This window comes from Chaetodon auriga, chromosome 10, assembly GCF_051107435.1.
Source record: "Chaetodon auriga isolate fChaAug3 chromosome 10, fChaAug3.hap1, whole genome shotgun sequence".
In the NCBI taxonomy this organism is placed as follows: Eukaryota; Metazoa; Chordata; class Actinopteri; order Chaetodontiformes; family Chaetodontidae; genus Chaetodon; species Chaetodon auriga.
In genome coordinates, this window is record NC_135083.1 from 2,100,001 (window position 1) to 2,125,355 (window position 25,355).

Sequence of the window (25,355 nt, forward strand, 5' to 3'; positions counted from 1 at the left end):
CACACACACACACACACACACACACACTTCTCTCAAAGCATTTTAATATGAACTACTGATCGGCACATTCATTTTGTGACTCTTGATCAAAGTTCAGCTCTACTGTTTGGTTTTGCTTATTTTTGGGGAAACACTTTCCTTTAACACACATTTAGAAACACTGTGTAACTATTTCATAACTTTATAACAGACCATAACGTGGTACATGGTTGTAGTTGTACACACACAGAATAAGGACATTTTAAAGTATTAACGTCCAATATTTTCAACAATTAAAACATCTCACGCTTGCTATCAGCACAAATTTAATTTAACTTCCAGGTCTGGATGGAGGATGTAACCATATACGGTGGATCAGATGCATTTGACACTGTTTCATTAATTTTTGGTTTAGAGGTTGAGGAAAACAATAAATCTATAAAAGTATAGAGGAAATTATCGCTGGGTTATTTAGCCATGAACGTGGCAGTGTGTTTTTGTGCTGACATGGCTGCTTTTTTTAAAAAGTGTTTTTGAATTGGGATTGATTTTCACATCAGCTCAAGGTTTTATGATTCAGAGTATTCTAAACTTTTCAGGTAATTGAGAGGTCTTTCACATTCGTTTCATCCTGTAAAAAGCACTGTGGTGTTCCACAGGGCAGCTGTCTCGGTCCTCTTCTCTTCTTCTGATACACACTTCTTTTATTGACAGGAATACTGTATTTTTCTGGTAATTATACTGAAGTAATAATAGTATTTAGGCTCATAAATGCAGGTCTTTCCACTTTTTAAACTCACATAAGAAAACAAATAACGCGCATAATAAACTGACAGTGAGCAAAGAGGCTCTGAAGCAACAGAAACATTTATTTTACAACAGTACATCAGATACTTCATTTATCCACACGTCTGCCGGACAGACGCAAACATGATCAGTCCATGCTAAAAACAGAAAACCTCTACGTCTCTATGTACTGTGCGCTGCGTGTATGTACAGCAGCTCTGCCATTTCGCCACTTCACAGCCAAAATGGTTCACATCTAAAATTCTATACATCCCCTTCACATACCAGCTATTCGTTAATCAATTATTAAAAACATAAGAAAAATAAAATAAATAAAATAATGCTTCGTTATTATCGTCATCTGGTCGCTATATTCACACTTAGATCAGTTCTTGTTATTTGTGTCATTGTTTTAGATCGAACGGTGGAAGCTTGTTGACTCTTGTTTGTGTATTTCAGGCTTCATGCTGCATTCACTGCGCTGCATGTTTGGTCAATGGAGAAAAAAAAAACAGGAAGAGAAAGGAGATTTTGGATTTGACAGTGCAGCATTTCAGTGGTCACATGACACGAAGCACAAGAGAAAACGGGTTAAAACAGAACATCTGCAGGTTTCATAAAAACCCTTTAAAGGATCCTAAAAACGTCTTTTCATCACCAACTGTTCAAACGTGTCTTCTAGAGCCGACATGCTGCATTAAATTAACAGGATGTTCAGAATTTGTGGTATCTGATGGTGAAAACTCTTCTAATTTCGGACTTTTTAAAGACTTTTTAGGAACTTGCAGATTCCCTGAAACAACCTTTGAAATTAGTGATTGAAGTGGAGCCATGAAAGAGACTCATTTAGCTCTTATTGCACTTTCTCATGATATGTATACATACATAATGAACAAAGTGTTTGATTGAGGAATCAAAGAAAATCTAGTGAATTAATGAGTCTGTTTGGTTGAGTGCAGGTAAACCGAAATCAAATCTCTGACACAACAACGTTCCTGCGTGTTCTACTACAGCGGAGTGCTGCTCGTGAGCGACAAATAAAGAAAAACTACCAAAAAAAGAATCAATATTCTGGAAAATCATAGCCTAAGTAATGCGTCTGATTGTGGTAAACTGCTCTTCAGTTGCTATGAGGATTGTGTATTCTACAAAACTGCTGTCACACGAACAGATAAGACTTTGGACATCAATATCCTCCCTTCATTAACAACATAAATAAGAAAAACAAAAACAAAGAAAAGCAGTTCTATGGAGACGAACAGAAGAAAGGAACAACAAAAACCTTCAAACGTCCGACCGACTCAAAGAAATACAGTGACGTAAAATCTAAAAATACAGTTTGCACGACATGTACAGCATTTTTACTTTCTCACAAAACAAATAGAAAACTAAAAACCACAAAGGGGCTCGATCAGTGTGTTTGTCTGACGACACAGCACACACACAGCCTTCAGTGTGAACCAGGGAGCTCAATCCTTCATGTGTGGAAGAGGGAGTGGATGGAGGTTACATACAAGAGAAGAAGAAGAGGAGGAGGAGGAGGAGGAGGAGGAGGAGACTGTGAAGCTACAGCACAGTAGAGTTAATAACAAGCAATGTGAGTGGTGACTGCCGGAGCCCTGTTCTGTGATGGAGCAGAGGGACGTAGCATCCACAGCTAACAGCTAGCAGCACTCTGTCTGCTGGCGGCTGTGGATTTCCAGCTCTCTGTTCAGTCGAGCCACAGCTGACAAAGGCTCAGCCCGGCAGCTGCAGGGTTTCCACAGTTTCCTCAAGGAAGACGTGTGCGTGTGTGTGTGTGTGTGTGTGTGTGTGTGAGTGTGTGTGTGTGTGTGTGTGTGAGTGACGCAGCTGAAACCTGGTACGATTAACCCTGCAGCCTCACAACTTACATCACAATGAGAGGCCTAAAACCAGCTGAGCCAGATTTAGGCGAGTGGCAGTGGAAGCCGGCGCGGCACCTGTTCAGGTCCGAGCCGGCTCCTGGGGTCATCTTCACGAGGGGACTGAGGACAAATAAACACCCAGCGCTATCGACTGCTCACACACACGCAGACGGGATCTCTGACCTACTTCCAGCCAGTGAGAGAAGCCTCAACAAGCGACTGCCAGCGAGCTGAAGGAGAGCGCTCGTTTCATCCACCTGAAGAAAAGGCTTTCTGAGTTGAGGATTTACAAAAGAAGATTTTCTTCTAGACAATGAGGAGAAAACATTCAAGGAAGTAATTTTCCTGTTAAAAAAACACTGTTTTGAATGAGGCCTGGCTGGAACGCCTCCATGAATCTGCTCCGTATAAACATCTGAGCTGAAGATCCTCGTCAACAACCCTGAAAGAGTCTGAGGCAGATGTGCTTCTGCTCAGGCTGCCGTTCACGCTCCACGGAGGCAGCGAGCATCATGACCTTTAAATAAAATGTAAAGATGGTTAAAGTATAAATTTGGTTTTGCAGCTGCAAACAGAGCGACGCTGTGGCTTCACAGCACATTCTCAGCTCTCCATTTACAGGACAGAACCCTTTGTGCTGCTGACTGACTGCGACCATGTTCGGCCTGAATCCACGCCTGCTGCGTGTCGATGAAGAAACACACACGTCTGCTTTCTGTCTGACTCTGAAGTGTCGCGTTTGTTTTTCCTCCTTCACTTTTCTTCCTCTTTCTCCTCTCACTGCACGAAACTCAGAAATGTAAAAAAAGATGAATGTTTGGTCTGAGCGTTGAGCTCCTGCTGACTGAGTGATGCTGTGTAGTGTTTGCTGGTGTGTGTGTGTGTGTGTGTGTGTGTGTGCGTGGTATTATTAATTAATGCTGTAGATCAAGAGAAAATAATCGATAAACTGACAGGAAAGGTGTTTGTTGAGTGTGTGTATGTGTGTGTGTGTGTGTGGTTCATACTGTAGCTGTTAACTGTAAGGTGTGAGCTGTATGTGTGTATTTGTGTGTGTGTGTGTGTGTGTGTGTGTGTGTGTGTGTGTGTGTGCGCGCGTGCGTGCATGTGTGTCTAGTATGCGTCGGTCCTGTAGCTTTGGTGGGCATCAGAGGTGAGCTGGGTGGTTTCTGTGGCTGATGATGGCTGCATCACGATGGGCTCACCGCCATCTGGGGAAGGAGGACAGACAGACACACACACACACACAAGAATCAAACATCATGTTTACGAGTCGGACGTCCTGACGAAGCTGCAGACTGCGATCACGTCATTTCCAGCAGTAACAGCTGAAGGAGGTAAACTCCACTCAGAAAACAGACGCGTGCTTCACATCAGCATGAACCGTGTTCAACTTCAACAAATGAATGACATTCATTTAGATTTAATTGTCTAAAGTCAGTCTTAAATACACAGCAGCGTTTACATCTCGGTGAATGCGTCCCCGTCCTCACCTCTCTCCTCAGCGGTCATCTGGGCCTCCAGGTCCTCAGGGGACACGTAGAACTCGGGCTCCTGGTCCATGGGCGGCCGAGGTTTACATTTCCCGCAGCAGCAGTTACAGCAGCAACAGAGGCAACAGCAGAAATAACAGCCAGTGGCCAGGCAGCAGAAGACGAACAGGGCCTGAGGGACGAAGAGACGACAGAGAGACGTTCAAAGGACAGATGGAGGTCAACGTGACGGAGGCAGAGCGATAACGAACAGTCATGCTATCAGTTAGAATAACAAATACGCTTTGACACTTCAGTCACACAGACAGACAGACTGCAGGACAGGTAGTCCAGGTGTTCCAGCCCACCTTCGCCCACCAGCTGGACAGAACAAAGTAGGTGTTGACGTTCTCCTCTCCGAACTGCTCTGCGACGTAGAGCCCCAGCGAGCCGTATTTGTCGTAGATGTTCTTCTTGGTGGCGTCGCTCAGGATGGAGTGGGCGTTGTTGATTTCCTTAAATTTTTCGGCTGCGTCCGGGTTGTCTGGATTCTTGTCTGGGTGAAACTTCAAAGCCAGTTTCCTGTGAGAAGACAAAGACAGAGCTTAACCAATCAGCGTGAGAGTGAGAGATCAGTGACCAGAAGGTTCACGTGAATCAGCCTCATTCGACCCATTAACAGAGTGACTCGCTGCCCTCTGGCTCCCTCTAGTGGCTGACAACGTAAAACATCATCGTCACATATGGAGAGCCTTTTCAAGCTTTTATTGTCACACACACACACACAACCAGTGTGTTTGAGTGACGAGGTACAGTGAATTCTAAGATTATTATATCAGCGTATGTCAATATTCAGAAAATAACAGGGCTCATGTAAACAGCATATTCAGTGCAGCACGTTCCCATTCAGACATGACGAACAGAATATGGACAATACAGTTTCATGAGGATGTGCTCTGTGATTACTGTGTGCGTGTGTGTGTGTGTGTGTGTGTGTGTGTGTGTGTGTTTATGGACACATACCTGTAACACTTCTTGATGTCCTCTGTCGTGGCGTTCTTGTCGACTCCCAGCACGATGTACAGCGATTCTCCAGATGTGGAGAGAGTTCTCTGTCTCTGCTGCTCCATGGCCTCTCTCTCTCTCTCTCTCTCTCTCTCTCTCTCTCTCTCTCTCTCTCTCTCTCTCGTTCCTTCTCTCCCTCACTCACTCAGCCTCTCACCTGTCAGGTAAAAACAAGAGGACACAGTTTTGTTTTGTTCTGTTATTGTTTTCCTCTTATTTTCCAGTTAAAGTCCACCTCTACTCCGTCTGATCTGGTGCCCAAAAGTCTCAGAGTTGCCACCTTTCAGGTGCAGGACGCCCTTTAGGTCCATTAAACCTCCCTGCAGCTGATAGAAGGACACTGATCTGTCCTCCCTGGCTTTGACACAGGCCTCCGTGGTAATCAAAGCAGGAGGGGGGCGGGAGGAGACTCAGGTAACACAAACGGCTTCAGTCAGGAGTATTTACACAGGATTTCAGGTGAGACGCCAGGGCGCGTTCGGAAGAATTTTTCAGGAAGTGCTAATCAAATACAACACTGGTTCCACATTTAATGCTGAAAAAATGGAGAATAGAGTCCACAAAAACACTCGACAGAGTGACCGAGAGGATCAGAAACATGCTCACTGTCAGGTTACGTGTCACACCGGCTGGTACGGAACACGAATCGACGGTCAGCTCTCTGAAGTCTGTTCATTAACCGATGGCAGAGAAAAACCTTTATTCCTTCACTTCCTTTGACTCAAATGGCTCATTGTTGTCTTAAAGGTCATCATAATAAGTAACTTATTAACTCAATATCAAAGACAAACACTACTGTCATCTTAGTTTCACTTCTGCCTGTCAACAGGAACACAGTTTCTGTGAGGTGGAAAACAGCCACAGGTCCAACGGCAGCAGCTACGGCCTCCTCCTAAAACAATGGTGACTTAGGAGTTGACGCTTATGTTATGTAATGTTAGCATTCCTGCTAACTCACTGATAAGAATAAAGGAAGTTACTGCAGGAATCATGACAAACAACACTAAATCCATCCACACAACTACAGTGATGAAACAACAGAGCGGGAAGAGACGATCAGACACCTTCAGACATTTACACGACGGGTGGATCAAACGCTCACACTCATCATTTCTGTGTGTGTAAAAACTGGGGTTAAGATAAGAGATTTGAGGTTTTAGAGTCCTGAAGGAAATCCACCTCCTGACCTCGCCCTCTGGTTGATATAACCCCGTCATGACAGCCGGTGGATGGGGGTTAGCAGGCTTAGAGACCACAGTAAGCCAATCCAGCTCCACAGACAGACGGGAGCAGACTGCCAGACTTAAATTAACGACAGGAAAAGAAGCTTCACGCCGCCTTCACACTCGACCTGCACCTCCCTGACGAGCAGTTATCACACTGTGATTCACGGGCTGAACACTGAGACGGGCTCAGGGTTCCCGTCACGGACCAATCAGTGCGATTTACAGGCGTGTTTGAACGGTGTTTATTCCTGGAGGCTGAAATAACACATTTATAATATGACACGGTCCCTTGAAGTTGTGCACTGTGTGTCTCGGGCTGTGTTGGTCTTGACTGATCCCTCAGCCAATTACAGTCCATCTTGATGTTTGCGTGCCCAAATTTGAATATTTTGAGTTGAGTTCAGTGAAAAAGCACACTGATCTGATCCGTGACGCGTGACGAGCAGAACGTTTTAGAGACATTTTTAGGCTCTCTGATAGGCTACATGATGCGAAAACTGGCCAATGATATCAGTGATACCAGTTTTAGTTTTAATGAGTGTGTGTGTGTGTGTTGAACTGCAGCAGTGAGCAGGAGGAGGTTAACTTCAGCAGATTGTCACTGGCACCTAAACACACACACACAGGGATAATCTTAAACACACACACGGTGGGAAAATCGTGGGCTAACAGAACTTTTCATGTTGAAAGTCCTCGTTGTGTTGGTGTAAAGCTCCATTTGGCACCAGATGGCTGCTGCTGCTGCCACAGCCAACCTACGACACCTCAACAACAACACGCCTGACAACACATCGATTTAACGCGTCCCTAAGTCCCGCCCACTGCTGTGCCTCTGATTATCCAGTCACAACGCAATTTCACCTCTCACCCGGCTGGGATTAACCAATGAGGGCGATTCATCCGTACACAGGGATTATCAGCATATTGAGAGACTGGGGTAGCGTGTGTGGATGTGTGCGTGTGTGTGTGTGCGGTGAATAATGACATCCAACCACCACAGTGAGCCTGAAACAAAGACTCTGCCCACCTGTCGCGGCAGCCAATGAGATTTTACCTTGTTGAATGAGCTGTCAATCAAATTGGTCATTCACAGGAAGACGCAGGCTGGAGAGAATTAACGCTCGGTGTCATGAGTGTGACAGCATATGGTCTGTGTCTCAGAGCGAGGCTTCACATGTGTGTGCGCTCCCACACCTGAGCATGAAGAGCTCGAAGCTCGAAGAGCTCAGCCTCATGTTCACCTGACGGCCACAACCAGAGCGGAAAAACTCGCTTTGGTGAATTATTCCTTTTATGCAGATTCACACGTCCAACAGCCAAATCTGCAGATTGACAAGCAGCAGCTGTTTTTCCAGCAAATCAAATGAAGGCACTTCAACAAATTGATGCCAAAATAAGAGAAAGTGAGCGTGACTGTACAACAGCCCTGCTCATCTGTGTGTGTGTGTGGAACTTCAGCTCAGAATAACAAGCTTTCTGTGTGTTAGAACAAAGGAAGGAGCAGCTGTGTCGTTCAGGACTTCGCTCTGCTCTGCTCGGATCGACCAATCGTGTAACTGGGCCGTGCAGGACGTTAACGTCGTCTCCATAACAAACAAAGCACAGTCGCACGGCCTCCAAAGATGGTGCTGTCTGTGTACTCACTGCGACGTGATGCCTGCTGGATTAACAACACCAAACACAGGAACGAGTGAGACACTTTATGAGTCCTGTATCATAACGGTCAGCACATAAATCCTCTGACCAGGAACTAGAAAACACAGGGAGGAACATAACAAAGCAGCAAAAAAGCAAAATAGAAACATGTGGCAAAAAGCACTTTTACAACATGACGCAACAAATCATGTGACGTTAACCATCTGCAGACTTTGTGTACTGAGCAGTGCCATGTGAGGATCTTCATGAGGAGACAACGGTGGTGCAACACGTCCTTATGTGAAGAAAAAGGGTTAAATTGCTTTGTTCTGACCTGAGAAGCCAAGCTCGAGGTTCAAAACATGTATACAAGTACAGATCACATGACAGACACGAGCTTTTCCACTAGCTGGCTCCATAGATCGACCAGTGTCAGCTGCCACTGGGACCCAGCAGCATGTTGTCCACAGCTGTGGATCTCCTGCACATACGGTTTCTTTTCTAAAACTTCTCTAAAAGACCAGGAAGTTCCTAATTAAAACTCCAAAGACAAGAAACCTCCAGCATAAACAACTATTTCAGGACAAGGACTGGCCCAGAACAACAAGTCCGCTGCAGTTAGACACAAAGAGGCTGGAGGGTTTGGGCCTTGCTTAAGACATGAAGAGAGAGCGCAGAAGAAGACCGACGTGAGACTGATTCACTTCCCTTTACTGAGATCCAGATCAGCAGTCACGAGTCAAAGAGTGTGTGAACCTGGAGTCAGTTATAAGATTTCAAACAGCTCTTTTACGCTTCTGCTGTGTGTGTGTGTGTGCGTGTGTGTGTGTGTGTGTGTGTGTGTGTGTGTGTAAAGGATATTGAGGAAAATAGGCCAGGGTTCTTGTTGCCAGCGAGCATCAAACGACGTCTCTGCACACACCAGCAGTGAGATGACAGTGAACTGCAGCCTAGAAGAGCCAGAGATCTGCTGGTCGTGGTGCTTTAATCTGAACAGAGCTCTGCCTCGCCGACGTTCATTTAACAGTTCGCAGTCGCTGTCTTTACATTCAGAGAAGTCACTTCCTGTGGGTGCGAAAGTGTCATTATCTTAAAACCTTCTGTAGATGATTGCAACATGACAGTGACTTGTGAACATGACGATGAAACGCTGTGAAACAGCAGCAGCAGACCAACGTCCAGCCAAGCTCTCAACATAATGAGCACTCTCTCATAAGCTCACCACTGGTAAACAAGCAAACAGACCAACTCCCTTTCCTTACGGGATAAGAGCGTGTGTGTGTGTGTGTGTGTGTGTGTGTGTGTGTGTGTGTGTGTGTGTGTGTGTGTGTGTGTGTGTGTGTGTGTGTCCTCACTTTAAACCTGTGTTTATCCAGGGAAGCTTCACTGAGCACCACAGCTCTTTCCCAGCACATACACTGAGAGACACTGTCCAATCCAGCCTGTCTGTCTGTCTGTCCCTCAGTCAGTGCGTCCCTGCTCTAAAGTGCTGTAAAGTCATGCTGTCTTCTTCTGTTGTTTAAATCTGAGCTCAGCCAGGCTCTGGCTCGCTGGCTAACAGTTCTGTGTCTTGTGGTTACTGTGGTCGTGTACTTTCTGTGATGATTCAGGGGTTTGGATCCAAATTCTCTGTGTGAGATGTGTGGCTGTCTGCTGACATATCCATCAGAGTTACAGGGTCGTACTGTAAGACAGAGTGTGGGAAGCAAAAGACAAGCTAGAGGAATAAAGATAAGCACACAGAGAAGTGAGAGACCAACCAGCCCACAGTACGATGAAAAGACAACATGACAGACTCAGAGGACATTCGGCTATGTCCCAAATCTAAACAGCTGATCTTTATATCGTCCCAAAAAAAGCTCTGAGGAGGAAGCTCCAACTTCCGAACTATCTTTGAATCTGCTGGGTGTCGATGCAGAGGACGCTATCTCCACTATCGCTGTGGCATCCTGAAGCCAGTCAGTCAGTCCTCTTTAAAGATACACCAAAAAACAACCAAATAACTCAGAGCTCACCTGAGCATGTATTAGCTTTCCACTATACTTTAAAGTTTAGTCTGCTGTCTGAACATCACGTGAAACGTTCAAAGCACCAGCAGTAAATTCACTGCACTGACTTCCTGGTTATTATTTCTGGCAGCTCCTTTTGCAGCCGCTGTGAACACATTAGACGGCTTGTTGAGGCCAGGAACGCCAGATGTTTCAGCGTGTCACCCACAGCTTCTTGATATCTTTTTTGTGAAGATGTTGTCGGGTGAATCTTCCCTGTGCGTCTGTATCCAGCACGTTTTCAGACTGCTGACATCACAAAACAGCAGCTTTCAGGCTTTTTAAGAAACACGACACGGATCATTTGTCAGTATTACAGCCTGCACCAGCTGCTGTCTGCACGCACGCACGCACGCACGCACGCACGCACGCACGCACGCACGCACGCGCACACGCACGCACGCACGCGCACACGCACACACACACACACACACACACACACACACACACACACACACACTACAAAAGCAAAGGCGTGTAACGTAAACGATGCAGGAAACATTTTGCTGACAAACGTTTGCTGAAAGTCTTTCCTGACGGGTGGATGAAGATCCAGCAGCCGCCTCTCTCCTTCCTCTTTTCTCTCTCCACCACCGTGTCCGTCCTTCCCTCCTGTTGTCTTTTTCTGCATCCCCTTGTCCTCCCTCTCCATCCCTCCTGCTATCATCACACTTCATGCACCTCTCCCTCTTTCTGCTCCACCTTCCATCACTTCCTAAACTTCCTGTCCCCTCTTCATATCCAAACACCCTCTTTCATTGACGCTCCTCTTCCCTGTTTCTCCTCCTCTTCCTCTTCATTTCACTGTGTTTATATGGCATGAGGATTACATGGTGATCATTGGTTATTGAATTACTGCGTCTCATGAATCTCTGCGCTTGTTTAAAATAATGCATAAAGACTTTCACCTTCAGCAAACAGAAGACAGACGCTGCTCATTTCAGAAAAAGAGCGAGGTGCTGTTTTCTACACGATGATCAAGGACACATTAACAAGTGCAGCCTTTTACTCTGCAGCTCATGCACACTGACATCCTCTTCAGCGTCTCTCTCACTGCTCACATATTAACCTCCAAGTGGTCTTCTGAGAATCTGGCCTCACCTCCTGTCAGCTGTGTCTAATGTGGCTCTTATAATGGAGTAAAAATGCTTCGACAAACACCAGAACCAGTCATTTACTAACTCCCAGGCCTCTTATCAGCTGATTAATGATAACACATCTGATCATAACGCAGCTGAGAGACAGAATGGACAGGCAGACATGTGCTCTGCAAGTTTCTTGCTTTCAGCCTCTAACACGTAATGATTTTCTCACTTTTCCTTGTTTCAAATCTTTGTAAATCAAATAAACTATCACCATGAGGGATTTCTGGCTCTATATTTGGCATATCTGTCATTATTTATTGCTGTTTTATTGACTAAACAGCAAACTGCAACAAGAAGACAAGCATTGAAAAATGAAAGTCAAAGCTGCAGCCCTTCAGACAGAGACGGACAGTAAGACAGAATGACGGACATGAATTCATATCATTTGACTGTTACTACGAGTCACTGATGTGTCCTGAGGTCAGAACTGTTGAAGCTTCTCAGATGTATGAATTTAATCCTTTTCTGTGTCATATATGATGGTACTACATAGAAGAACTGATCTTATCTCTCATGCTGTTGTGTTTGGCCTGTTTGTTAGGAAACCACACACACACACACACACACACACACACACACACACACACACACACACACACACACACACACACACACACCCCTGCTGCCTTTCCTGTGTGGCCATCAATAGGTGCTAATGCAGCCTCGCTGCTATACTGACATAGTAAACACAGCTGCCACACACATGCATGCAGGGCAGGAAACTAACCACTGATGTACCTTAGTATCACGCAAAACCTTGATGCTTTGGCTGATTTCCAACCAATCAGAGCTATAAAATAGATATAAGATTAAAAGCAGACATTTGTTCTTCCTGTGCCACAACCAAGAGCTGACGACAGAAAAAACTGTCATCAAGATGAGCGTGAGGCACGTGGATGAGATGAAAGCGGCTGTCGTTGCTCATTTGCCAACTTCAACGATGCTAACTGCTCATGGTAACCGCTAACACAGCTTCTGTGTTGACTGACGATGACCAGATGTGACTCGCCGGGTTAGAAATCTTCATCCTGTTTCACGAGAAATGTGTCATGGTTTATTGGGAGTAGACACATCCCACATTATGACAGGGAACAAGCCCAAAACACAAAGTGTGACGGGTAATTAGGCATCGCTTTGACTATGAAGGTTCTCCGGGACGTGATAAGTGCTTTGTTCAGGGGACCTGCTGTTTGGTCATCAGCTGATGAAGCCTCTTGGTTCAGTAGAGACTAGAGAAACATCTTCAAAGCACAACTAAGATTGGAGTTATCTTTGACGTGGTACGAGTGAGGAGAGTCATGCTACTGTTTGACAGTGAGCACCACAGCTGTCCATAGACACAACACAATAAAACTCATGGCCAACAACAATCACACACAGCTCCTCCTCCACCTGCTTTCCCCTCAGTCTCTACGTCTTGGTGTTGGATACGCTGCAATGCAAATCCAGTTCATTAGCTAACGTCCAGTCAGCTGTCTGTCAGCATTCAGGCACCAGCTTTCTCAATGGACACACACATGGCAGCAGCACAGAGACGAGCTGGACTCTGCTGAGTTACACTGAGCTAAGCGTGCATGCACATACTGCCCTGTACACTCCCTGTAACAGAGTTAGGCTTTTAATGAGTCTGTCACCTTGTAATCTGTAAGTGTTTGGTGTATTTTAGTGCTGAAATAATTAGCTGATTAACTAACTGACAAAAAGAAGTTGTAAAAGAGAGGAAAAATGTTCCATCTTTAAAATGTTTTTCTTTGTTTACATTATTCTAAATTCAATATTTTGTTTTTTGGACTGTCGGTCAGATACAGGCAGCAGTGTGAAGTTGACATATCAGAAATGATGGTACTTTCACTGTTTTCATGCCATTCGTCAGGCTAGATGAACAATCGATTCATCAGAGAAAACATTCAACAGACAAATCAATAATGAAGAGAGAGGTTAGTCCGAGCATATCCACTCATCTGATCCATCAACGTCTGCAGAGGAGGTAGACAGAGGGGGGACAGCTGGGTCGGAGGGAGAGAGATGGACTGACAGAAAGAATGAAGGGATTGATTCAGGGTGAGACAGAAAGTGCAAAGTCACAGGAGAAGAGAAAGTGAAGGTGAATATTTGACAGCCCCATGTGACTCGCGATCACACGACTGTTACACCACCCGTCCAGAGGACGAGCTCATGCAGGACTCGTGACCTGAGGACATCAGCAGCCACAGGCTCTCATCCAGAGGGGAAACAGTTCTTCCCTCAGGAGATCTGGCTCTCATTAAGAGGGCGACACACACCTGCAGATGATAAACTACAGACTATTAACAGAGAGACAAACGCATGAATGCTTTTCTGCTGTCTCCACGTGCAGTTTGAGTTTAACTCAACTGGATGTCAATGTGATCAAGTAGAAAAAAAAACAACAGCAAAGACGGCTGGTCTCACTAAACTATCCCATACATATTCATACAGCCGCTAACTTCGTAACCAAAGAGGAGGTTTTATCTCATTCAAATCCACTTCCTGTTTACGTGCAGCGCCTTTCAGAAATGTCACATTCAGCTGTCACTAAGTCAACAGTTAACTGTTTCTAAGAGTGTCCTGCTGCTGTCTGTCCAAACACAACGTAAACGACAACAGCTTCACACTGCAGGGCTGCAACCAGCGACGCACCACTGATTCATCTGATCATGGTGTGCAGGAGTAATCCACTTATTGTTTAGTCCATAACAAATCACAAAAGAGGTGAAAAATGCTCATCGCAGTTTCTCAGAGCCTGAAGTGACGTCTTCAGATTGCAATTCAAAAGCAAAGAAATATTCAATGTGGAAAGATTTCAAATAAGTAGCAAGTTCTCTCATTCTTCAGACTCTGTCTGGAACAAGTGAAAAATTGTCGTTATTGCTTGAAAAAGTCACTGAAACAATGGATTTCATGTCGGTCAGCTGGCAAACATGGCGGCTGATGACACGCTAACCAGCCATGGTCAGAGTTTATTGAATCTGGCTGCTGGTGACTGACCCAGGATCCTCCCTGTGTAGGGATTCAGGAGTGAGACAAGGACCCACAGCAGTTAAAAAGACTGTCGATGTGGACTCAAACTTTCAGTAATGCTGCTCAACGTACCTCAGGAGGTAATGTCTAAGCATGCGTTTTACATTTGGACAGCTGATTCGAACACTTCCTGTAACATCATTGATTTGGGTACGTCCACAAGAGCAACGTGCATGGACAGTTCACCCGGCAGAGAGACGTGCACCAGCAGCGTCCACCCCTCTGCTGAAGGACGGATAACAGCATACGAGTGCATCACTGTATTGTACAGTAATAAGTAGCTGGCTGGTCTCTGCCATCGCTCGTGATTCGAGAGGATCCGTAAAACTCAGCTCCTGCAGTCGTCTACAACTCTTTTTTTATTCTAATGTCGGGGACTGAACCCTGTCACCCTTCTATGTGGGGATAGAAATATCAATACCAAATACCAGAGAGCCAAAGTGGGAATCCCAGCTGGGGGATAATTTTAGGTTTTCAAGGGTCACAGCAGAGACACTCTGACAGGAAACACAGCACCACAGCTAATTAACATCAGTGAAGTTTAGAATAAGTTCAATAAATCCTTGGTAAATGATGTACAGAGGCTATAGTTCCATTGGAAATGTTAAAGTTGGTAAATGTACAGCTTCTCAAATGTGAGGACTTTTCTTTTCTCTCTTTATATTATTAAAAATTAAATATTGGACAAAACAAGACACTGAGAGACATCATCTTGAGCTCTGGGAGACCTTTTGTGATATTTTATTGACTAAGCAGTGAATGAGTTAATGGGAAAGATATAGCAGATTAATCCATAATGAAAATGCTAGCTGCAGCTCGAGCTCGTATAATAAAAGACCAGCGAACTGATTGACATTTAGTTCCCAGCGCGGCTGCAGTGATAATCTCCCTGTCTGACCTCCTCCTGGTCTCGTATCTGGGTGAAAGTGATTTGATGTGACTGGCTTTGGCGTGAGTCACTGATGACCACTCAAACCAGAGCTCCTTCCCTCGTGTAATTCACCCTCCTGTGTTCGCCTCAGCGCTTACAAAGACCAGCTGACTCCGAAAAAAATAATGTGATTTGGTAAAATGTTTCCTGGACATGGACTGTAAAGCAAAGCTGACTCAGATATGACATTAGAAAGAGATAACTTCCCAGAAAGGGTCGCTCCCTGAAACCGATGCAGTTTCTGCATCGCTTAACACTTCATGAATGAAAACATCACGGCCTTGAATTCAGTGTGGGCTGAGGCTGAACTACACTGGCTGGTAAAACACCTCCCCGTCTGCCTGGAGATGCACTGCCCCTGATAACAGCATCCTCTAAAAGACTCGAACAGTATCTGGATGAGAAAAGCCACTGTGAGACTGTGTGCTCCGTCAGCTGAGCATCGCTGTACCACTACTGATTCTAGTGAAGTCAATATCTAGCATTCATGAGTCTTAATACAAATACAGGGACAAACAGATTATTTGACGGAATTACATCTAGCACCATTTTGGTAGTACCACCAGGTGAAATAACTGATGCATTACCTGTAATCTGATTACAGCTGTAGTACATATTAGACCCAAAGCGCCTGTCCAGAGCCAGAACTACAAATGTATTGTAAAGTCTTCATAATGAAATGTTTTTCACGTCTTCTGCCATAAACGTACATGAACTCTCTCACAGCCACACAGTAACACCACCTGCCACCCCACATACACATCACATGAGGACAGACAGCAGCTCTGCGGCAGCTAAACCCAAAATAGGAACAATGGAAATACCGTAAAGTACTTCGCTGTGGATTCTTACATAGTCTGGCTGCTTTGTTGACACACTATTAATCAACTTGTGAAGGAAGTTGCACCTGTCGCTCGAACATTTCAAAGGACAGGCGACATCAAACACACATTAGCTTGGCTGTAGAGCACAAATCCGGATTTATCCTGTGATGTCTTCTCCCTGCTTTACTCGGGACTGGCCGGTCAGTCACGTTAGAAGCCACAACAACCGATCTGACGACTCGGTATCTGAATCGAGCGTCTCACGGACTGAGGGGGTCTCGGTTCGTGACTGGCAACCGAACTAGAAAATGCCGGTCGGCTCGAGAATCAAACCGCGGTTAAAGCGGATAATCTCCAGGCACCGCATCAAAGCAACACACTCAGCATCCATGTTGGCTAGCCAGTCCATAGCCTAGCATGTACTGAGCGATATTCCTGGTTTGAATAAGCCAGCTAGCATTTAGCTCGCTAACTAATCCAAGGGCAGCAGAGCTGACTAATGTTAGCCCACAAGCTAACTTTGTGTATTTCTTACCTTTTTTCAGTTCCGGGCAGTGTGGCTTCTGTTTTTTTCAAATGAAACGTGACTCGATTTTCACAATACTCGCATCCCAGTTCAGCTTCGCTTTCCGCCGTCAAACCATTCAAACAGCCGCTACAGACACCGCGCTAACGGCTACACCAGCAGGGAACGAGCTGTCAATCTGTGCAGAGCGGTCGCGCGGACACCCTCCCACTCACCCTCTGCTCGTACCCCGCGACGGCAGGCGCGCGCACGACATAGCCGGAAGTCAGCGCGGAAGTCCGTTTCGTTATTAGCAAGCGTCGTAAAAGAAGAAAAACTTTGTCAACTCTGCCAGCACAACTTCAGGTACTTGAACATGGTTCCTTTTTAAACTTCAGTTTCGCGTAAAGCTGTTCATTGGCACTCGTACTAAAAGTTGGCTGTTATTTGTAAATGTTGAATGACTTTAACGAGTTAGATAAAACTGTAAGACTTTGGCCTTCGTCGGTCGTGGGTTTAGCCAAGTCATGGGCTAACGTTAGCATTGGCTAACAGACACAGAACTCTGCACAGCTAACGATAGCTATCTGGCTAACTGCTACTTTTGTTAGCTTCGCTTTGAAAAGTCTTTGTGATTGCTGCTCCAAACTCGTGAAACTTTTTGATCGACAACATTGTGGCAGTCAGATCTTTAAGTGTTATAATATGCGAAATAGCTTTAAGAATAAAAATGACAAATTGTTTCTCACTTAACTCCATGTCACTAACTGCAGTAACGTTACAGTATGTTAGCTAACTCCTTGAGTTTATGTCAGAATTTAAGATTTGAATTTCCGTGCTTCAGTTTGAAAAGTTGGTTGAATTTATGGCCGTTTTTTAACTGTATTATTATTTTATTACATAATAACATATAATGCCATGTGGACATTAGAAAAATAGGACAGAATGACACAAATTCATTAATGAATTCCCGTCTTCAGTACAACAGAAATGGTCCCACAGCAATAAATACTCCAGCTAATATTTCCTTCATTTTTAGTTTTGTTGTTCACATCAATAATAACAAACATGCCACAGTAAAATTTCGTATGGTCTTGTAAACCTGCTGCCATTTTATTTCCCCTCCAGTATTCAGGCTGGTTTACAAACAGGTCCAAAGATGTCGTCAGGCGCTCTCTTTCCAAGCCTGGTGAGCGGCTCGAGGGGAAGCTCCAGCAAGTACCTGGTGGAGTTTCGTGCTGGGAAAATGACCTTGAAGGGAAACGTAGTAACACCAGACAAACGCAAAGGCACGGTGTACATCCAGCAGTCCGACGACTCCCTGATTCACTTCTGCTGGAAGGACAGGACGACTGGGAATGTCGATGATGTGGGTAGCTTTAAACTAAAGATTAATATTACTTTCATGTGACCTGTTCTGTGTCGTAGACTAACATGTCACTTCTTAAAGGGTGCAGACCTGCAGTAAACAGCTGTTTTGTATAGAAATAATCAGCAAAGACTTTGTCGGTTGGTCTGATCACTCTGCTAAAACTCAGCGTGACAGAAGCTGTTCCTATCTTCAGACATGCTGTTCATTCCACAAATACCACAAAGAAAGCGTTGGTAGTAGCAGCCCCCCTGCAATGAAAACATGGCTGTCACCTCAGTTTGCAGTTTTCCCTTTTTTTTTTTCTATTCATTCTGTATTTGTACACACAAGCAATGCTGACACACTGAATCCTGATTTAGCCGGGCATCCACAGAGCAAGCAAGATGATTGTGCCTTTATTTCACTGCAGTCTTTATTTTTATTGCAGTGATGCTGCCTACTTGGTTTTCCCTTCCGGTAATTGGTTGATGCTGATTTGTTGTGGCAGAGCAGACCCGGTGCCCCCCTGAATGCTTTATGTTGTGCCTTTCTGTTCCAGGACCTGATCATCTTCCCTGATGACTGTGAATTCAAGAGGGTGAACCAGTGCACTACAGGACGCGTCTACGTGCTGAAGTTCAAGGCTGGATCCAAGAGACTGTTCTTCTGGATGCAGGTGAGAGGAAGATGCTCCTCATCCTCTTCAAGGGTGAAGACGTGGACACCATCCTTGTGAAAGCATGACATCTCTGTCTATTTTGGTGCAGGCAGATGGATGTTCAGTAGAGGAAAAATGAAGTGGGAGGCAGTCAGAGTGATGAGCAGAGAAGAGAGATTATTAGACTCCTGATGACAGGATGTGCCCGGCTGTAATCAGAGTATTTGTCAGCCAGCCACACAGTTAATATTTATTCTCACCAGCTGGTTTCTCCTTTTATCTGCTCCAGTCCAGAGGGATATTTTTACTTATAAATTCACAGTTGTATAATTCTTTGGACTTACTTTGGTAACATAACTTTTGTTAAAATAAAACAGAAAGAAAATCCAGCCACACAGGAAAAACTGTTCATGTGCTCTGTGGAGAATTTAGCTCTGATTTCAAGGAATTCTTCTTTGCCAAATTTCCATCAGGAGCCAAAGACTGACAAAGATGATGAGTACTGTCGCAAGGTGAACGAGTACCTGAACAACCCTCCCATTCCTGGAGCGCCGGGCAGCGGAGGCGGCAGCGGTCACGAGCTCTCTGCGCTCGGAGGAGAGGGAGGCCTGCAAAACCTGCTGGGAAATATGAGCCACAACCAGCTGATGCAGCTGATTGGACCAACAGGACTCGGAGGACTGGGTGAGCAGCACAGGATGTTTCTTTGACATGCATAGACTCTGACACTCAGCACACAGACTCATGAATCTGTTGAGGGAGAGGAAGCCTCCTCCAGGAAAGAACCCTCAGAAACAACACATCACTGTCCCGCCTTTTGTGTCACATCGCCAGTGTTTTCTGTCAGCTGCGAATTCAAAGAAAAAGAACACACAAGTGCAGTACAGTTTGGGATAGGTAGTTGCAGTAGTGTTGAAATCTCATTTTAACAGAGATTTCTAGATTTGTTTCTTTCAATCAGCGTGAAGTGAAGCTCACAGCCCCCCTGTTAGTTTAAAATGAGAATCAGGGATCAATCTGGACTCTTTTTGATTTGTTTGTGTTTGTCTAAGGAGGTCTGGGAGCTCTTGCTGGACCAGGACTTGCCAACTTGCTGGGCAGCGGAGGACCAGCCACCAGCAGCTCCTCGTCCAGGTGAGACAGGGCAGAACACACACATCGACATCAGCTCACATCACCACTGAGTAGAATGTAGTACATGTGAAAGCGAGGTGAATTTAAGGCTGTGTGATACGATCCAGAGCTCACATCCTCACGTAGGTCATTTCATGTCCAGCTACACACCATGACACAGCACATTTCTGTGGAAATGGAAAGGCCTTTTCCCTCCTACATTCTGAATTATTTACTCATATTTGGTTATTTTTCTCTCCAGTGGTGTTTGAGTCTGTTTTGGGGACTGGTCTGCAGCATAATTTGCAAAGTACGGTCAGACTTTCGGTACCCAAATCACGTCCATGCGACAGACGCAGCTCCTCCTTTAGGTACGAGCTCCTCGCCTTGTCTCGGCTGCTCGGAGTCCTGCTGTTTGGAGTCCTGTGTGGCGCTCACCTCGTGTTTGTTTGTGTTGAATGGCTGCCTTCGTGCACACTTCCTGCCTGCATTTTGCTGTGCGGAAGAACAAAAAGCGTTTTCCAAATGAGGACAGATATTAGCAGAGTTTGAGTGGTGACACAGTGAAGTGAACGATGGAGCTTAATATGAAACAACAGACGTTTTCTCTGACTTTATAATACATCCTCTCTCCTTATGTCGGCCTCAGCTCTCGTAGCCAGTCAGCAGCAGCCACTACTCCATCAGGCGGAGCCTCCAGACTGAGCTCCTCTCAGGCCCCCACCACCCCTGTGACTCCTGCTGCCTCGGCTGTCTCCCCCACTGGTGTCGCTCCGTCCACACCAGGTACATGAAGACCAGCGCAGTCGTCACATAAAGTTTGGTGTGTGATTTCTAATCGTACCTCAGAGGTGTTTTAATACCTGGTGAACTCATTGCATTGACGCCTCCTGTTGCAGCCTCAGCTCAGACCCCAGTGGTCCCAGCCTCTGTGGGAAGTCCTTCCTCCCACCAGCCCATCCAGCTCAGTGACCTTCAGAGCATCCTCGCCACCATGAACGTCCCGGCTTCGGCTGCTGCTCAGGGATCAGCGGGTGAGTGGCAGATGCTTGAGCGTGGGCTAGAAGTGTTGCTATGGAGCTGATTTAGGACCTGATCATTGGCGAGTGAAGTCAGCATCAGCTTAATGACGAGAGCAGAAGCCCATAAGAGGAAGAACAGAGTAAATCCAGGTGTATTTCAGTGAACACGCCTAACAGGACTCCTCTCCTGGTCTGCAGTGGACCTCGCCAGTGTTTGCACCCCGGAGATGATGGCTCCCATCCTGACCAACGCTGAGGTCCAGCAGAGGCTCCTGCCCTTCCTGCCCAGCGGAGAAAGTTTACTGCAGAGCACCGAGGAGATCCAGAACACTCTCAACTCTCCTCAGTTCCAGCAGGTAGGAGCAGCTCCTCTGCACTCACACCACAGTGTGTTCGCTGGCTGCAGCCGGGTGTCACACGGCGTTGAATGAACCTCAGTGACTGTGATTCGCTCCTCCTTCAGGCGATGAGCATGTTCAGCAGCGCCTTGGCCTCCGGGCAGCTCGGCCCTCTCCTGAGTCAGTTTGGTCTGCCGGCAGAAGCCGTGGACGCCGCCAACAGAGGAGGTGAGGCATGCACATGACTGTTTACCATAGTCCTGTTTCTCCACTGTATCTGGAGTACTGGGACTTAAATATTCCCAGTCCTTCATCACCATGAACACATACACAGTCATTTATTCTGACTGTCTCACACACACACTCACACACTGCCCTGCTGCCACAAACGCTCACTACAGCACCACATGTGGATAGCTTGACTGAGCTATCCACATTATTTCTACTGTGTAATAGTACAAACACTGTTTTCCAGATCTTCCATGCGCTATTCAATTATTGTCTGTTTATTCTTTTTCTATGTCTCTTTTTGTATTCTTGCTATTTTGGCTCTCTGTTATAACGTTATTTCCCAGCGTAGGATCAATAAAGTTTTATCTTCTTAAGTTCCTGGTCAGTGGCTGCAGGCACCAGGAGAATATAGGATTTTTTCCTCTTTGTTAAGTGATTTTCTGCCTCTTCTGTCATTTCTAATCATGTCTGTCTTCTGTCTCCCATTCAGACGTGGAGGCGTTTGCCAGAGCCATGCAGGGCAGCAAAGGAGACTCCAAAGACAAGAAGGAGGACGACGAGGACATGAGTCTGGATTAGAGTTCACGGTGTCCAGCATCAGAGTCTCAAACTCTACGATTCCTTTCCTCCTCTTCTCTTTAATGTTGTCTTACACCTGTCTGTACCAAAGGCAGCGCTCTGCTCCTGCTCAGGACGAACTGTGACCATGTGACCACCATGTGACCGTTACTGTGACAGACAGCAGAGGGGCTGCTGGGATTGAGCCTTAACTTTGATCTTCTTTCCTTCCTGTCGGTCAGACTCAGAGCTGACGCCTTCAGGCTGTTTTGTGATTCACTCTTGATAATAAAAAGTAAAATGGGCAAACAGAAAGTGAAGAGCAGAGTTTGTATGAAAAAAACTTTATTTAGAAATACATTTACAACACAAGGGGGTGGGAGTGTGTGTGTGTGTGGGGGGGGGGGGCAGCTTATTCTTTCTGTGAGATATTTTAAAAGTGGTTATATTACATACAAGCTTCACTCATGTTGGGTTCGGGTTTACATTTGTGACGGAGCAGAGACAGGAAACGCTGCCTGCGACCTGGACGGGAGCGGACCAATAGGAGAAAGGGAACAACCGCCATGTTTACGACCTGTGAGCGTTTGAGATCCTTACATTACATCCTCAGTCGATGTCAAGATGAAAGGAAGTGTTAATTACAGTGACTAGAAACAGGACCTGAACGCACCGTTAAAGGTCAGCAGAGTGAAGGCGGTCTCGACGGGGACATTTTAAGACGGCTTGGATGCTGCTTCAAAGCCCTTTTTAAGTTTCGTTTGACCTCTGAACCTTCATTAAGTGGCGTTCCCAGAGGTCCGGTCCTGGTCCCTGTTCCAGGTAACGCTGCCTGTCTGTGCCGTGTTGTGTTCACAGTGTACCGACTCAGTAGGTTTTCTCAACGTTGTCTGCTGGAGATGCACGATAAACAACCGCACATGCAATTTACTGGAAAATATTTGGGGCCAAAAGAGAGAAAAGAGATGGCCATAATTTATTTTTCACTTTCATTTGTTTCCAAAAGGCAAGAAAAGATCATGTGCTGCCCTTATTTACAATATACTACACGCTGTGTCGTGGATGTGTGGTTTCACTCGTGTCAGTGCATCTCTACGTGCAGACAGTTCTCACTGCTGCAGCACAACAACAAACAGGAAAATAGAAAATATACATTTTTCTGAAAATAGAAAATAAATATTAATATATATTTTTAAATTAGCTACAGTAACATGACGCCCACCACCGGTAATTTGTAGTTGGGGAATGTGAAGGAAAGACTGTGTGTGTGTGTGTGTGTGTGTGTGTCTACATGTGTGGGCAGCCCTGAGTTCCCACAGCTCCGTGCACAGCGAGCGGTTTGGACAGCATGGCCGGTCTGTGGTTGATCGAGGCTTGGCGGATGCAGCCGTGGAAGGCTGGCAGGCCGGCGGGAAGACTGGGAACTGCGACGCCATCTGGTGGACAGAGAGAGGAACAACACGTTACAGACAGAAACGGCCCCGAGCACCAAACATGAAGGAGCATCAACACGAGAATTAAACACACTGGACAGAAAGAGAATCAGGAAGGATGTGATTTTGGCATCGTGCACAGCCTGAGATGTGTGTGTGTGTGTGTGTGTGTGTGTGTGTGTGTGTGTGTGTGTGTGTGTGTGTGTGTGTGTGTGTGCTCTCACCTGGTACCCCTCCCAGGTAAACCGTCTGCTTGGCCCCTGCAGAGCGGCTCTGTTTGGGGCCGACGCTGTGCTCGCTTGCTGCATCGACGTGGAGCTGCAGGACGTTGTTCTTCTTCACGACTGCAGACGACAAAACGTCACGACCTCAGTCAGCAGACAAACAACACAAACAAACAACAACAAAAGAGGTGAACTCACCTGTGATTGTGTGCCAGCGGCCGTCACAGAGAGGCTCTTCAGGAGTGAAGGAGGTAGAGAATTCACCTTTACCGCCGTTTACTGAAACGGTCACCTTCACACACACACACACACACACAGAGTGAATGAATGTTCATCTAAACGTTTCAACCTTTTCTAACGTGACACTTCAGAACGTGGCCTCACCTCTCCCTGGCTGAGGACCAAACTCAGGTGTTGGTCAGGTGACGTCCCAGCATGCAACAGCAGCCCAGAGTCCGAGACGGGCCGAACCTCCAGCTGGATTTCCAGATCCCGACCCAGAACTAAGGACTCGTCTGCGGGGAGAGAGAGCCTTCAGTCAGGACACGGCGGGACTCAAACAGGAAGAAACACAGAGGAAGAGGGAGGATAACCACCTATTGCCACGTGTCCTCCCTGACCGGAGAAATACGCTCCGGGCTGAAGAGGATTCTGGAAGCAGGGCACCGTCCCCTGGCTGTGAGCGGGGTTTCCTGCAGGGGCTTCGTTCAGCGTCAGGTCCCTGACACAACCGACAAAACCGCTGGAGCCCGGAGCCTGAAGGCAACACGCAGACACGGTGTCATTACAGCAGGCGAGGAAGAGGAAGAGGAAGAGGAAATTACACCAAGCAGCTGCGGCGCGGCGACTGTCGTGCAGGTGTTACCGTCAGCGAAGGCGGGACTCCTCCGATGTATAAAGGCCCGGCGAGATGAGTCCTGTCTCCTCCGGGGATTCTCTTGGACTGAGCGCTGATGCCGTCCACGATCAGACTGATCTTCTCTCCTTCGCGCTTTATGAACAGCTGAGGGACATGAGGACAGAGGCAGAGCCGGTTAGCGTGCATGTGCCGTGATGATGATGAAAATCAAACACATCTGTATGTCACTGAGTTACTTCCTGGATCTCCGGTCATGTGACCTCACCGTGTGCCACTGGTCGTCGTTGTACTTCTTGCGGCTGCGCAGGCTGACCTTCCTCTTCCCTCCGTCCAACAGAAGCAGCAGGTGGCCGTCCGACACGCTGAGTGACATCACAGCGCCGCCGCGGTGCCCGCCGCCGGCGTGTAACACCAAACCGTCAGAGGAGTTGATCCTCACCGCCATGGAGATGTGAGGCCTGCAGATGCAGAGATTCAGTATGAACGGGCATCCGGCAGACAATCAAACATCAGTAACGACCAATGAAGCATCAATAACACAGAGGCTGCAGGCCGACTGACGGCTGGTCACACCCACATGGCGCCGAGCGAACGAGACGCTGAGTCGAATCTCTGGAAGCTGTTTGTGGAGCCGCTGAAGTGCGTCGCTCCAAACTCCTGATCCGACAAATCGGCTTGACACGAGTCCCTGGTGTTACGACTGCGAGACCCCGACGGCTTCCTATGCTTCCCCTGAGAGAGACAGAGACAGAGAGAGAGACAGAAAGACAGGGAGGGACGGAGAGACAGAGAGAGACAGAGACAGGGAGACAGAGAGAAAGAGAGAGGGACAGAGAGATTTAATATTTATTTTGTGCTTCAGAGTTTCAGGTTTTTTGGTTTCTGCTGTTTATGTTTCTCTACACGTTTGGTTTGTTTGTTTATTTGTGGAAAAAGTAGAATTAGAGTGTGTGTGTGTGTGTGTGTGTGTGTGTGTGTGTGTGTGTGTGTGTATTACTCATGTTGTGGGAACATAAATCTGTTTACA

The 25,355-nt window shown here is 46.3% G+C and overlaps 4 protein-coding genes across 7 annotated transcripts in view; 1 reads left to right on the top strand and 3 right to left on the bottom strand.

Moving 5' to 3' along the window:
• Nucleotides 1-2,758, bottom strand: part of trim101 (tripartite motif containing 101) — a 12,479-nt gene extending 9,721 nt beyond the window's left edge. Inside the window, exon 1 of the mRNA XM_076740456.1 lies at nt 2,663-2,758. Within this exon, the coding sequence (XP_076596571.1) occupies nt 2,663-2,758 (96 nt within the window). The remainder of the gene's footprint in view (nt 1-2,662) is intronic.
• On the bottom strand, nt 829-16,709 carry dnajc5ab (DnaJ (Hsp40) homolog, subfamily C, member 5ab). Its single transcript, XM_076740461.1, has 5 exons — nt 16,572-16,709; nt 5,147-5,345; nt 4,492-4,705; nt 4,145-4,316; nt 829-3,862 (listed from the first exon to the last, which is right to left on the bottom strand). The coding sequence occupies exons 2-5, from the start codon at nt 5,251-5,253 to the stop codon at nt 3,765-3,767; spliced, it is 591 nt and encodes a 196-aa protein (XP_076596576.1). The 5' UTR covers nt 5,254-5,345; nt 16,572-16,709; the 3' UTR covers nt 829-3,764.
• Nucleotides 16,710-16,771: 62 nt separating this feature from the next.
• adrm1 (ADRM1 26S proteasome ubiquitin receptor) lies at nt 16,772-22,118 on the top strand. Of its 3 annotated transcripts, none has more exons than XM_076740458.1 (10): nt 16,772-16,907; nt 17,670-17,910; nt 18,452-18,568; nt 19,024-19,234; nt 19,603-19,684; nt 20,313-20,449; nt 20,563-20,697; nt 20,884-21,041; nt 21,149-21,251; nt 21,745-22,118. In XM_076740458.1, exons 2-10 carry the CDS (start codon nt 17,701-17,703, stop codon nt 21,831-21,833), a joined length of 1,242 nt encoding a protein of 413 aa, XP_076596573.1. In that variant the 5' UTR covers nt 16,772-16,907; nt 17,670-17,700; the 3' UTR covers nt 21,834-22,118. The 3 variants fall into 3 exon arrangements, with proteins under 3 accessions (XP_076596573.1, XP_076596575.1, XP_076596574.1); XM_076740460.1 differs by having other exon boundaries at nt 19,606-19,684; XM_076740459.1 differs by having other exon boundaries at nt 16,788-16,907; nt 17,677-17,910.
• A 25-nt stretch (nt 22,119-22,143) lies between these two features.
• Nucleotides 22,144-25,355, bottom strand: part of lama5 (laminin, alpha 5) — a 71,809-nt gene continuing 68,597 nt past the window's right edge. For both annotated transcript variants that reach the window (XM_076741221.1, XM_076741220.1), the window contains exons 73-80: nt 24,906-25,060; nt 24,594-24,786; nt 24,335-24,472; nt 24,066-24,225; nt 23,854-23,984; nt 23,668-23,761; nt 23,470-23,589; nt 22,144-23,248 (exon numbers count right to left, since the gene is read on the bottom strand). In XM_076741221.1, coding sequence (XP_076597336.1) covers nt 23,100-23,248; nt 23,470-23,589; nt 23,668-23,761; nt 23,854-23,984; nt 24,066-24,225; nt 24,335-24,472; nt 24,594-24,786; nt 24,906-25,060 — 1,140 coding nt within the window. In that variant the 3' untranslated portion in view covers nt 22,144-23,099. The remainder of the gene's footprint in view (nt 23,249-23,469; nt 23,590-23,667; nt 23,762-23,853; nt 23,985-24,065; nt 24,226-24,334; nt 24,473-24,593; nt 24,787-24,905; nt 25,061-25,355) is intronic.